Genomic DNA, 13,913 nt, shown 5'->3' with positions numbered 1-13,913 from the left:
AATCCTCCTTCAGTACATACTTCACTCTAAAATCCGAAAGCAAAAATCAGATTACATCTTCCCCCACTATATTACCCCAATATTTCTTTTAAGACTTAAAATTAAATTCTTTAGCATAATCCCCAATAAACTAAACCAAAGTTTTCTCCCAGTCTGTTTTCTACTTAACTGGCAACACTCAACTTAACTGAAAGAAATGCAGTAAAAGCAGAAATGCATGGTCCTATGGGAGATTGATGTGGTATTTCTGATTTATGTATATACAACTCTCTCATTGAAATTATTGGTGCTCATTAAAAGATAATTACCCTGACCTTGGTCCAGTTACTTAAATTTATCACTGAAGGGCACTTTCCTAAATTCAAAGGATTCAAAGAATCGCTCATCAAAGCATTTCCATTTCTATAATATTTTCTGAAAATTTGTTTCCACGAGTATTGTTAGGAAGTATAGATTTTTTTTTTAAATAGTAGTATTTACTCTTTCATTTGCCTTTCCTCCTCTGTTAACTGTTTGGTGGATATATATTTTTTTAATTTTAAAATTTACATGTTTTAGTTTTCAAATATAGGGAGTGGTCATTTCTAAGATTCAAAACAGCTTGTGGTTTGGTACCTACATAGATTTACAACCACTCCATTTCTTTCAGTCAAGTTGAGTGTTGCCAGTTAAGTAGAAAACAGACTGGGAGAAAACTTTTGGCTCAGTTTATTGGGGATCATGCTAAAGAATTTAATTTTAACTCTTAAAAGAAATATTGGGGTAATCTAGAAGGGGAGGATGTGATCTGACTTTTGCTTTGGGGTTTAGAGTGAAGTATGTACTGAAGGAACATTTTAGAGGCAGAAAGAACGAACAACTGGTGTTTAGCCGGGTTGGTAAGAACTGTCCTCTGGTTCTATTATGAAAATTTTTAATCCAAACAAAAATGTAGAAAGGAGATTACAATGAAACCCCATGCGTCCATTATCTCTCTATAATAATTATCAACATTTAAAAGTGGATAAATATAAATTTGCTCCAAAAATATAAATTGAATAATTCTTGAGTCATTTTGTAATTTGATATATTAAGTTATGCCAAGGAATTTTATTGCTTTTTATTGCTATGTAAACTAATCTTGATCTTTACACCTAGAATTTATTATAACTGTTAATACTTGTAAAGTTTCTGAATTCTTAATATTAGTTCATCTTAATCCCTCACTGTATTTCCTGCCACTTCGCTGCATGGACTTCTCAGACTTTTAAAAAATTACTTTAGATATTTCTGCTTCTCGCTCTCAAGGGAAAGCTACCTGCTCTTGTAATAATCTTCTGGCCTTATTCTGATTTCTTCTAACCCAGTAAGAGGTCTATTCAAAGGAAATTGAAGTCCTGCCATTGAATTCTAATACAACTCTCCCTTTGTCTTTTTAGCCAATTCTTGCATAAAGTCTCCTCCCAAACTTCCCCCAATCAGTGACTTAAATTGCTCACGCAGAACAACTGAAGTAAATGTATCAACTACGTGAATAAAGAACCTGATTAAGTAACCACTCTAGCAGCAGTATCTCTGTGCTAAGTCATGACTAGCAGGATTTTAATACAATATAATGGTATATCTTCCAGACCAGAAATTGTGTAAAGCTAAAACACCTACTGCGTTCTCCAATACGTTTCTCTACTAGGTGTATGTTTTTTCCCTGGGTTAAAAAAAGTAGAACTAGTAATACTCTTTTATTTTGATTCAAGATTACCTATTTAGTAATTTCCAGTTTCTTTAAATGACAGAGTTCTTTCATTCAGTAAAATCTCATTCAGAAGCCCATTTTATAAAACAGATACACAAAAATGAGACTTTCTGGACTTATGCAATACCTGGTGACATTTTCCTGTCCCACACTCACATTTTTCCATCCCTATAACATTTCTTCTAACTCCTGGGAATCTAAGGATCCCAATTAAAAAAAACAGTTTCTCAATGCCTGGAGATTTGATAATGTTAAAGAATTATGTTTATATATTTATGTGATAGATATTGTGATTCTGTCTCAAAAACTTTTTATCGTATATGTATGTAGATAGATAGAGGAATAGATAAAGATGCCTTGAATTTGCCTCAAAAGAACCTGGAGGCATAAAGTGGGTGAAAGGAAACAAGACTGTCAATGTACTCATACTTGAAGCTGGGCAATGTGTTTGCCAGAGTCAGAGTTCTCTAGAGAAAGAGCCAGTAGCATGTATGTATATATAGCATATTTATATATCCATATATCAGAAATGGTACAAAATATGCACGCCTCTATAAAATATAGAATCAAGTCATATGCATAGCAGTTTTTTGATAATTTCTCTGAAAAATAGACTAACAAAGACAACAGATGAAAATAATGATGGTGACAATAATTATTTGATAAGCATAAAATCTAGCCAAATTCCCAAAAATCAATAGATATTTAAATACAAAATATATAATGAAGTATTTTTCTTATTTTATTCATTTGTTCATTAAAAAGAATTCAATACCTATATATACCAGCACTATTTTAAATACTAGTAGCACAACAATAAGGGCATGTATATCTCATGAAATGTATAAGAGTGACAAATATAAAAACACTCACATTTGTTTTGTAGATATATACATTTGTATATTTTTGTAATAAATTTTCTGGCACATGACAATAAAGTGTCATATTCTAACAAGATCAGTTCAGTCTAACAATTTTATAACAGATGGAAGTAACATGCTTTGAGGAAGGACTCCTTTTCTAAATTGACACCAGCGCTTGGGGTGGGCCACCATCACTGAGCATGGAAAACCAGCTCTGGGCTTTCATGCAACTTAGGTTCTCAAACGTTGAAAAGAAATGAAAACGTCCTAATACACTGCACTCAAAATCAGTAAAAACCGACCAATACCTAGACACAAAACCTGAAAGTAATTTCTTTGACTCCTTATTTTGAAGTAGTTATATATTCATGGGAATTTTCAAGGATAGTAGAGAGAGAGATCCCACTTGTTCCCAATGGTTACATCGTACATAGTTAGAGTATAATATCAAAACTAGGAATTGACATTAGTACAATATGTGTGTATAGTTCTATGCTATTTTATCACGTGGGTAGATTCTTGTGACGACCACCAAAATCGAGATACATACTGTTTCATCACTGCAAATATCTCCCCCTTGCTACCCTTATGTAGTCATACTCACCCCTCTACCTTCTACCGTCTCTAACTCCTGACTACCACTAATCTGCCCTCTATCTCCACTTAGAGGATGTTATATTAATATTAATTAATATTAGCAGTTCTTTTTTATTCCTGAGTGGTATTCCATGGTATGGATATGCCACAATTTATTTAATCATTCACTGACTGAGGAACATTTTGATTGTTTCCAGTTCTTGGCTATTACAAATAAAGTTGTGAAGAACAGCTGTGTACAGGTTTTTGTGTGGACAAAAGTTTTCATTTCTCTGGGATAACTAGCCAGGAATGCAATTGCTGGTTTGTATGGTTAAATATATATTTAGTTGCTGTTGTTAATTTTCAAGAAACTGCCAAACTCTTTTCCAGAGTGACTGTATCACTTTACATTTCCATCAGCAAAATGTGAAACACGCAGTTTCGCCACTTCCTCATCAGCATTTAGTATTGTCACTGTTTTTCATTTGAGCTGTGCTAGTTGGTGTGTAGTGGTATCTTACTGTAGTTTCAATTTGCATTTCCCTAATGGCTAGTGAGGTTGAACATCTTTTTATGTGAATGTTTACCATTCTTATATCCTATTAAATGAAATATCTCTTCATGTATTTTACTCACTTTCTAATTGGGTTGTGCGGTTCTCTTATTGTTGAGTTTCGAGCATTCTTTATATATTCTAGACGTGAATCCTTTGTCAGATAAGTGATTTAGAAATATTTTCTCCCAGTCTGTAATTTGTTCTATAAATGTGCTAATTTTGAAACTTACATATATGATTAATATTCAACAATAACCACGGCAATTGTTTTGAACCAAGCCAACAAAAGATTTGGGGGGCAGGAGGAGTGTTTTGTCACTGAAGTTATTTAAATTTGCCAGCACATGGTGATAAGAAAAAGCTGACCAAGTGTAGTCAGATTTATTAATGTTTTTAAATTCCCAGCAGACAACGTTTCTCCTTATCGCCTACACCTGGTTGGGACTGCTCCCCTTGCCTTGTCCTGGTGAACCACTGCTCTGATAAACCCAGAGACTACCAGGCTTTTGTGACACTCTCAGAGTAACAAAATTCACAATAGACTATTGTACAATTCTGTATATGGAAAATCATAAAACACGTAACCCATAGATGTCGACTGAAAAAAATTACTTGGACATGTATTCCAGCCAATAGAAATAATTCAAAATTAGAAATTTAAGAATGTAGAAGTTATAAATTTGTATTTTTCCTAAACCAGTTTGGACCAGTTATATGTTAATCCAGAAGAATTCTTCAGTTCGCGGAGTAAACCAGACCCTGTAGCAATTCACTACATTATTCTTTCCCTTCTAGTCATTTGTGTGTATCAGTAAATATCTTTTTTTTCTGGGGCACATCCTTTACCCCACAGTTCAGATGGTAACACTTCCCATGTCAAATCACTGCTTAAACACCAGCTAGCTGTGGTTATTCTGACCCTGTGAACTAATGGGTAAGTTGCAACACTGTTGGTGTTGGTCATGATCTCTGGGAAGCAGCTCTGAGATGGAGATTGCAGAAAGTTTCTTAGGGAGTTCTTTTAGGGTCAATGCTCCTGTATAGGAAGAGAAGGAAGGGCTGAGCAGAGGGAGAAGCTGGGGTGCAATGCAGTTACAACAAGATATTTTGCTGGCTCCAAGTACACCACCAGCTAAAATTCCCAGCTGGCCTTCAGAGTTGGGCAGGGGGGCCTTTCATTATACTCCCATCATGAATACAGGCTGCTCTGGGAAAGCAATGTGGCCTTGGTTAAGGTCACTTTCTTCAGCTGAAGGCAATTCCAGAGTAAACTGTGGGCTAAGAGGCAAGGGCTGTTGGTAGGCACCCAGCAATCACAGACTTAAGCCTTTTAATTCTGAAGTGGCATCTGGGCATATAGCACAGCATACTCTACAACTCTGCCAGCAGAATCATTCAGTCTTTTCATTTCCTATCACAAAAGCAAGGCTTAATTAGTGGCCAAATGACCATATGTATTGCAAACCTTTTAAAAATGATTTTACATATATCTTTAAAATCATTGTGAATGAGCTGAGTTATAGATTTCTTCTTTTTATTTGAGTAAGGCTAAGGGTTCGGTTCCATGTCCTTTGGCAGATATTTACCCTTTCAGCGTTCCTCGTATCCAGGATCTGTGATTATTCCTGTATTAACTTACATTTAAGATTAGTTACATCATAGGAAGTCAATGATGTAAAAAAAAGGAAGAAAGCCTAGAACAAAATCAAAAAATAAATTCACCAAAATGTTAAATTATTCTAGGAGATGGTGTTATGAGACAGTCAATTCCTGCTTTACACTGTTTTACATTTCTAACTTTTTACAAATATACATGTATTATTTTTTAATATTCAAGGAATAATTGTATATATGCTGTATAATTGCAACTGAGCTTACAAAAAATAAATACAGTAAAAATTTGGAAGGAAATGCATGAAATCCTTGATATGAAAACAACCAGGCATTCTTTATTTTTTTAATTTTCTGTATTTTCCATAATGAGTTCACACTACCTTTATTTTCTATTTTTTTAAATTTTGTCTTTTTATAAATTGCAAAAATTGTGAAGCTTCTAATGTCAGCCCATTAAATATGAGTTTTCCCTCCGTTGCTGGTGGATGTTCTCTATCAAGTTGAAGAAGATTTCTTCTATTGCTTGCTCGTTATGAAGGTTTTTTTAAAAACAAGAACATTTATTGAGTTGTACGAAAACATCAGTATTTATTGAGATGATCATATGGCTTTTCTTCTCTATAAATCTGTTTAATTATACAAAGGTTTCCTAGAATGGAACCATCCTTGGCATAAATCCCCCATGAGCATGATACATTTTCTTTTAATTCTCTGCTCTATTCAGGGTACTAATGTATTATTTAGAATTTTTGTGTCTGTATTCAAAGTGGTATATAGTTATCTTTTTGTATTATACTCATCTAGTTTTGGCATCAGAATTTTCCGGACTGGTAGATTTGAGTACAGAAATTTTCAGGCTTTTTTGTTCCCTGAAACTTTAAAAGAATTATTTGCTCTGGGGTGGGCCTGGTGGCGCAGCAGTTAAGTGCACACATTCCACTTCAGTGGCCTGGGGTTCGCCGATTCAGATCCCGGGTGGGGACATGGCAGCGCTTGGCATGCCATGGTAGCAGGAGTCCCACATATAAAGTAGAGGAAGATGGGCACGGATGTTAGCTCAGTGCCAGTCTTCCTCAGCAAAAAGAGGAGGATTGGTGGTGGATGTTAGCTCAGGGCTAATCTTCCTCAAAAAAAAAAAAAAAATTATTTGTTCCTTTAAGCCTTGGTAACATTGGCCTTTAAAACCATCTGAAATAGTCTTTAGTGGGGAGTGATAAACAGAATGGGTGAGATGGTCTCTTTCTCTACTTCCTTCTACAGTTATTGGTCTATTCAGGATTTTTACTACTTTGGGGGCCTATTTTGGTAATTGACCACCCTTTCCACAGTATTCATTTAATCTAGAAAACTATGCTGATATAGTTTTGCACAAAGTAATCTCATAATTTTTTAAAGTCTTCTAAATTTAAGGTCTTTTTAAAATTCTTAATGTTGTTTGTGTTGTCTCTATTTTTTTCCTTGAGTATAATTGCCAGAAATATAATTCTTTTATCTTCCTTTGATTTTATTGATCATAACTTTTTTTAGCTTTGTTTTCTATTTCTCTTATTTCTACTTTCATTTGTATATCCTTCTAGTATACTCTTATGTGGTTTTCTCTTTATAAATTATTATATTTATTTTGTGACAAAGAAAAGTTCTACATATTTTACATTTTAAATATCTATTTTTTTCATGTATTGGATATTTATGTGTGATATCTTTTATAATACATGCACTCTACGTATGAATTTTCCTCCGATCCATCTTTGATCATATCCACTGAGTTTAGATATCAAGTATTCTTGGTAACATTATTTCTTTTCTAAAAGTCTATAAGTTCGCATTACTAATTTCTTTTAAAATCAAGAGTTGTAGAGAACTTTTAAAGAAATACAAATGATGAGAGTTTAAAGTAGATGGAAGGTTTTTTCACTCACATGACTTCTACTTTTTGCAATACTTTTGAAATTGTCTTTGCAGAACAAAATCAACTGTTGTGAATGTTCCATGAGCATGTGAAGGGAATATTGAATGGAATCATAGATATGTGTTCATTAATTATAGATAATAAAGACTATTAAAATTCTTTATACTTTTATTTATTTATTGACACCATAATCTACCAATTTCTGAGACAGGTTAAATTATCTCACTGTGATTTTGGTTTTTATAATTTCTTTAATGTTTCTAACAATCTTTTCCTTTAAGCTTATATAATTCAGAGTGTAAAAATTCATGATTTTTATATTTTCTTGTAATGTTTTAATAAGGGCTATTTTGTAACCATCTTGAATCAAAAGTCTCTATTTAAATGGGAACCTATACTCTAAAATAAAGAAAAAACGTATTATGAAAGTATTTTACGATGTAAAAGGGGGGATCTGAGGATGAGTGGAAATGAAATACAGCCTAAAATTAAAGCTGGAGAACAAATGTTTTCCAGTATGTCTCTTTTGATGCAAGGAAAGGAGTGAAATGGGATGAGAAAAGACAGCAGAGAATATAATTCTTGTCTAGCAGATAGATCCATTTTGACTCAACAAGATAGCGCAGATAAGTGAAAATATCTGTTAAGAGGCTACTGCCTAGTTGTCTGTAATCTACTCTGGTGAGGTGGAAAGAACATGAAGTTTTGAGTAAAATCATTAAGGATTCAAATAGCCCTCCCACTTTGAATTTTGGCAAATTACACAATTTCTGTGACCTTTAGTTTGCTTTTCAATAAGTGGAAAACTAATGCCTAACAAAATGAGGATTAGATGAGAACCAAGACAAAGTTCCTAGCCTTATGCCTAGAACACCATGGGGGCTAATCCATTGCTAATACATGATGTTTTGTTGAGAAGTCTTAAAGTCACTGGAGTATAAACAAAACTTGGAATTTTTTCCTGGAAATTATCCTCACTCAGTATTGCTCAAGATCTAAAATTGCTTATTCAATCATTTTGCTTACTGACACAGCACCTCCTCCCCATATATTTTACTCATTTACCTTTTTTGACCTGGTGGTAACCTCCAGATCATTGAAATCTTCACCTTCTTTCTATCTGTTAGTCCACTACTGTTTTCATTTTCCTTCTACTTTCACTTCATGGTTCACAATTCTCTTGCACCTCTGTATTTTCTTTATATCCATCTGGCAAAGCTGCAAACTCAAAAGAAGCAACAATACATTTTCCCCCAGCCAGCACACAGGTGGCTAAGAATTGCTGGGATAAAGCTGTACTGGGGGAGATCGGAACCACTCTAAATGTGTTATTAGCAGTTTCAAATGGTGCAGTTGGATTCCCCAACAAAACTCTCTTTCCCTACTGGGCTTGACCACCCATCCTCAACAACAAATATTTCAGGCGTTTCTTACTATCTTCAAACCACCAGTTCCCACTAATTACCCCTCATCTTTAGCATTTGACTTCACCTCCAAAGTCAATGAGAAAGGAAGGAAGGAAGGGAGGAAGAAAGGGCAGGAGGGAGGGAGGGAGGGAGAAGCTCTCAGAATAATATGTTATTTTCTCTGAATAATATGTTATTTAGTTTTGCATGTATGTGGATATTATAAAAATGTTGCCATGCTCTCTGTGTTCTTCTGTTTCTTGCTTTTGTACTCAATATTATGTTTCTGAATTATTTCTGTGCTAATGGATAAGTACTATTTCATTCGTTTTTCATTTATTCCCAAGTAAGTCCAGTTTAATGGAATTTTAATATCCTGTGTCATGACTATATCACAATTTATGCATTTTTTGTTTATGGACATGATTTGTTTCTAGTTATACATACAAACACTCACGTATATTACATACATATGTATATATTTGTATACATATACAAATTACAACTATGCTGTCATGAATATTTTGTGCGTATACACATATATGCATAAATATATTTTTTAATGAGTTGCTCCCTATGCTATTTGTGACTTTTTTCATTCGGGAGTCACCAACCCAGGACATTTCAAAGTTTTTTCCTCTGCTTAGGAGATTTTAGATCACCTAAGTGGAATGATTTTCAATCCCAATCTTGCATGAAGATTAAATTGTGACTAAAATTTTTCAAAGAATTTTTTTTCTTCCATTTAGAGCCCAGACCAAGGTACGTTTCTTTGTTATTTTCCTTTGAGGGTCCTTTTTTATGACTATAAAATTGCTGTTGTTTGATTTGGAAAGTCTCAGCTATTAATTAGATTTCTCCTCTAAGAAGGATCCAGCTTATTGACTGTCATAAATCTCTAACCTGGCCAAATTTGTAGCTGGCATTGTGATTCCACCTGGCCTTTTGATACCAACTGATATTGCACAAGCAGCCTCCTGGCCTTTCCTACCACATTCTGCAGACGTTGTCTAAAACTCTGGCTGTTTTCAAATTTAAATATATTTAAAATTACTCCTTGATGGATTACTGATTACATTTTCAGATGTAATTTCTAAGAGTTCCATGCAGAGCAAAAATCTGAACACATGAAGACTTGATCTTAGCTTTTAGTAGCACAGTGAAATGCATTTTTGTTAGCCATGAGTTTCAAAAAGAAGTGTCCTCTTTGATGTTCTGCTTTGTATTTTTTAATCTTTTAGTGATTCAAGCCTATGGTAATGTATTTTATTTTAAACATTCTTTCAAAGTATGAAGCAACAGGTAAACAATTAAAAAACATGTAATATCAGGTTAGACTTTTGCAGTGAATAAAACATCCTACTTTCTGGTCATTAAAAGCATCCTGGGATGGAGTTGGAATGAGGGGTGGTTAAAGTCCTTGTAAGACTTGGAGTCCAAGCTCAGATGGGCAGGGATTAGGATATTAGGATATGTCTTAGTCTATGTGACAACACCAAGCAGCTTTCCTGGACATGACTGAAGTCATAAAGGTACTTGATGCTGCGTGTGGAAGAAGTCAGATAGTAGTTCTGCTCCTTACTAGCTGCTTGATCATATGACATGATATTAGACCTTTCTGTTTTCTTGTCTGTAAGGGGAGGATAATAATGCTTATCTCACTGAGTATTTATGAGGATTAATTGAAATTTATTAATACTGAGCCTCTAGAACAAAGCCTGGCACACAGGAGACATCAATAGTAGTTACATGGCTTCTCCAACATAGCAACCAAAGCAAATCATTTTTATGAAGAAGAGGAATCAGACGGCCTTCATAATACTATGGAGACGTGATGATGAAGCTCATATAAATAAGAGTTTTTAATGTTTATATTTTGCAATCACTTTGATATAGATACAATTTATTTAGGATGAAATTGTATGTTCACCAGGTGACCAAATAAAGACTAAATGCTTCTTAATGTCATATAATCAATTTATTTATTTCTCTTGGGCAGTAGCTTTTTGAAAGAAAAGAAAATAGCTGGATTCCTATCTAATTTTTCTAAAATAGAGCACAATTGGATTAAAGATTTAAATGTTAAAAACAAACAAGTAAAGACATAAATATATTGGAAAAAATCATGCATAGATTTTTAAAAATAATTTTTGAGCAAAGACAGTTTCGCAATGCAGGGCATAAATGTTTAGACACCACAAGTGAACAGACTTATAAGTAAATAAATAAATAAATAAAATCCAAAGTCAAGTAATGAAATGGTAAGATTGCTGGCAGCATTTATGACAAGAAAGTGGTGATTAGTATACAAAGAGTTCTTACAAATAAATAGAAAAGTACCAACTTCAAAATTGGAAAAAATAGCATGACTAGACTTCATAAAAATAAATGCAAATGGACAATAAATATTTAAATGAATGTTCACCCACAAGCATCATTTTTAAAATGCAAATTTAAACAATAATATGGCATTTTTCAACTATCAAAATGTTAGGCAACACATGTTTCGTAATTTTGATGTATGTGTGGTGAACAGGCACACCCATTCATTGTTGCTGGGAGTGTAAATTGCTGGAATGAAATTTGAACTATGCATATCAAAATTTAAAATGTACATAGCCACTGCTAGTAACTTATTTACTGAATATCTTGGCACACCAATGCAAAGCTCTTTGCACTCAAGAATTTTATTGCAGGATTATCTACACAGGTTTTTTTTTTTAAATTCTAGATGAATGTTCATGATAGGGAAATAGTAAAATAACTAAGGCTAGTTATATCCTTAACACAATGTACTCTTAGCTATAAAAAAGAATGAGAGAGAACTATAATGTGCATATTTGGAATGATTTGCATTATTTTGATGTGAAAAAAGTAATAGGCAAACAGCTTTTATTGTAAACTTCCATTTATGCAAAGAAACAAATATAAATGTGGCTATAGCATATGTATTAGATATTTTTCTGGAAAAAAATGAAGAAAAAAGTTGAGAGAATTACAGAGATGACTGTGGAATAGCAGGAAAGAAGGAGTAACATGTTTTATTTTAATGCTTTTCTGAACTGTTTGAAAATTTCTCTATTCTCATGTATGCTTTACTTTAATTTTAAAAAATTAATGAAGTTAACATATTGACAAAAATATATATATTGTAAAGGACTACAATTAACGTCATTGGGAGCCAGAAAATAATTTTAGGTGTTGAAAAACATGTACTGTGTGCTCTTGAAGGGGAACTGTTAAAGCTTGACATTCTTGGCGTGAAATAATGCGTTCATTGGTGCTTAATTAGTTTTATTTTCCCCCAGACAAAGCCAAAGGAAGATCAAGAGCAGGGACCCACTTTGACTCAGCCCGGAGACGGAGTCGAGCGGTCCTTTATCACATCTCTGGGCACCTGCAAAGAAGAGAAAAGAACAAACTGAAAATAAATAATGTAGGTGGTATGTGTGTACACTATGAACACTAGGGTTTCCCCTGGTGGCAATGTTTGATTCGCTAAAGAAAGGCTCCAATTACTCATTTACTGGCTTTCCTAGATTTTTTTCAAGTTGGCTTGTGCTTTCCTACAAAGAACAAACTGGAAAAGGTCAGCAGTCATGAGGCATTTCTGTAATAAAAGTGCTTAATCATAGTGTTATCACAGCACAGAGATTAGAATATTATTGCAGTCAGTACAATATGGTACTGGGGACACTGCAAACGGGGACATACTGGTTACATTTTATGAACAAGATGATGCAGCAAGTCATATTACACATTCAGTTTGTTGGTTAAAATTTCTCAAATTTAATTTTACTTCCATCTATTTTGCACTTTATCTAATTTAACTTAATGCTTTTATCCAGGGGGACCATGAACAAATCAAAGTTGTTACTCCATTTAAAAATTTGCATTTTATACAAAACACAGTTGGGTATTTCACGCAGTGGAACACTGGATTTGGAATTACATGCTATACATTATGCAGTTTTGTAAAAAGTTGTACTCATATAAATTACAGTAGGACTGCTTTCTGAAACCTGGTACTTATCTGTCAAAAGCCACAGCAAATAACTCTGCCTATAAAAGATAAGACTTTGCAGAGTTTTACATGACACACATCCTCCAGGATTTCACGCTTAATTTCTTAATTGCTTCTTAGCACTGAGAGACTTCCCTGAGAAACCCAGAACGATGTCTGTTTAGTTGTAGATATTCAAAGATAATTTTTCAAATCATGGGAATGTCGTTAATTTGCATTTGCATTGTGTAATGTTCAGAATACACAACTTAGAGGGTCTGTGTGCCTATGGGTGGCAAATATAAATACTCAGGGTCTAACTTGCCGATGACAGGAAAAACCACATAAATAACCAGAGCTATGTTGGAATCAATCTAAGACCCAAAAGTTCTGGGACTTAGGAACACAGGAGGATTCTTTGGCATCTTATTTCTTATGTAGAAAGCTCAAGACTATGAATCTGACGTACAAATGCTGTGATAAAACAGAGTCATGCATCAGACGTACAAAGTATCTGCTTGTCTGATTGTAGTGAACAAAGAAAGGCGAGGAGCGAGATCTGACATGAAGGTGCTGCAAACCTGGTTCTGCTTCAATGTGACTCCTCCTTCGCAGCCAGAATAAGCTGTTTTGATCCGTTTGTGCTCCAGAACCATCACCTGTGCTGGTGCTGATCTGCCATGCACCACTGTTAAGAGTCACACACTGCTTCTGTTGTCCTGACTTCATGTAAAGATTTTCTAGGTATATCTAGTGTCACGTTGATTTCCTGAGAGTCCAGGAATAAACTTGAAACAGTGCGTACCACTTGATCTATGGATCCTTCCAGTGGTTCTTATTTACATCTCCCTTCAGTTACCAAGTCAGCCTTAGTGACAGTAAACAAGTTCTAGGAGGAAACAAAGGTAACCACATCTGGGCTTGATTCTATGCAAGTCAACCAGCAAAGCACCTAATCAAATATTAGCCAGAGATCCTGTAATGCTGAAAGCCGACACTCTTCCAGCCTTTAGTTGAGAATCACATAAATATAGCACGTATTAGTGAGCTTTAAAACGCATTTGTTGAACATGCTGTTTTTCCCTTTAGATTCAACAAAGTACAGAACAGTACTTAAAAATCTGGCTTGAAAAATCATAACTCCCACTGCTTAGCTAATTTGCTAAATTGCCATTCATTTAAGAAGTACAAACATCAGAGTTGAGCATTAAATTAATACATAATAATTAAGGACATCTAATCAACACAGTG

At 34.2% G+C, this 13,913-nt stretch overlaps 1 protein-coding gene across 2 annotated transcripts in view; it reads left to right on the top strand.

Moving 5' to 3' along the window:
* The window catches only part of KCNH8 (potassium voltage-gated channel subfamily H member 8), a 338,959-nt gene that overhangs the window by 178,137 nt on the left and 146,909 nt on the right, over window positions 1-13,913 (top strand). For both annotated transcript variants that reach the window (XM_070493015.1, XM_070493014.1), the window contains one exon: window positions 11,968-12,095. In XM_070493015.1, the coding sequence (XP_070349116.1) occupies window positions 11,968-12,095 (128 nt within the window). The remainder of the gene's footprint in view (window positions 1-11,967; window positions 12,096-13,913) is intronic.

The sequence above is a fragment of the Equus asinus genome, chromosome 21 (genome assembly GCF_041296235.1).
Source record: "Equus asinus isolate D_3611 breed Donkey chromosome 21, EquAss-T2T_v2, whole genome shotgun sequence".
Lineage (NCBI taxonomy): Eukaryota > Metazoa > Chordata > Mammalia > Perissodactyla > Equidae > Equus > Equus asinus.
The sequence above is the reverse complement of the archived record's forward strand: the minus strand, read 5'-3'. Positions and strand labels throughout refer to the sequence as shown.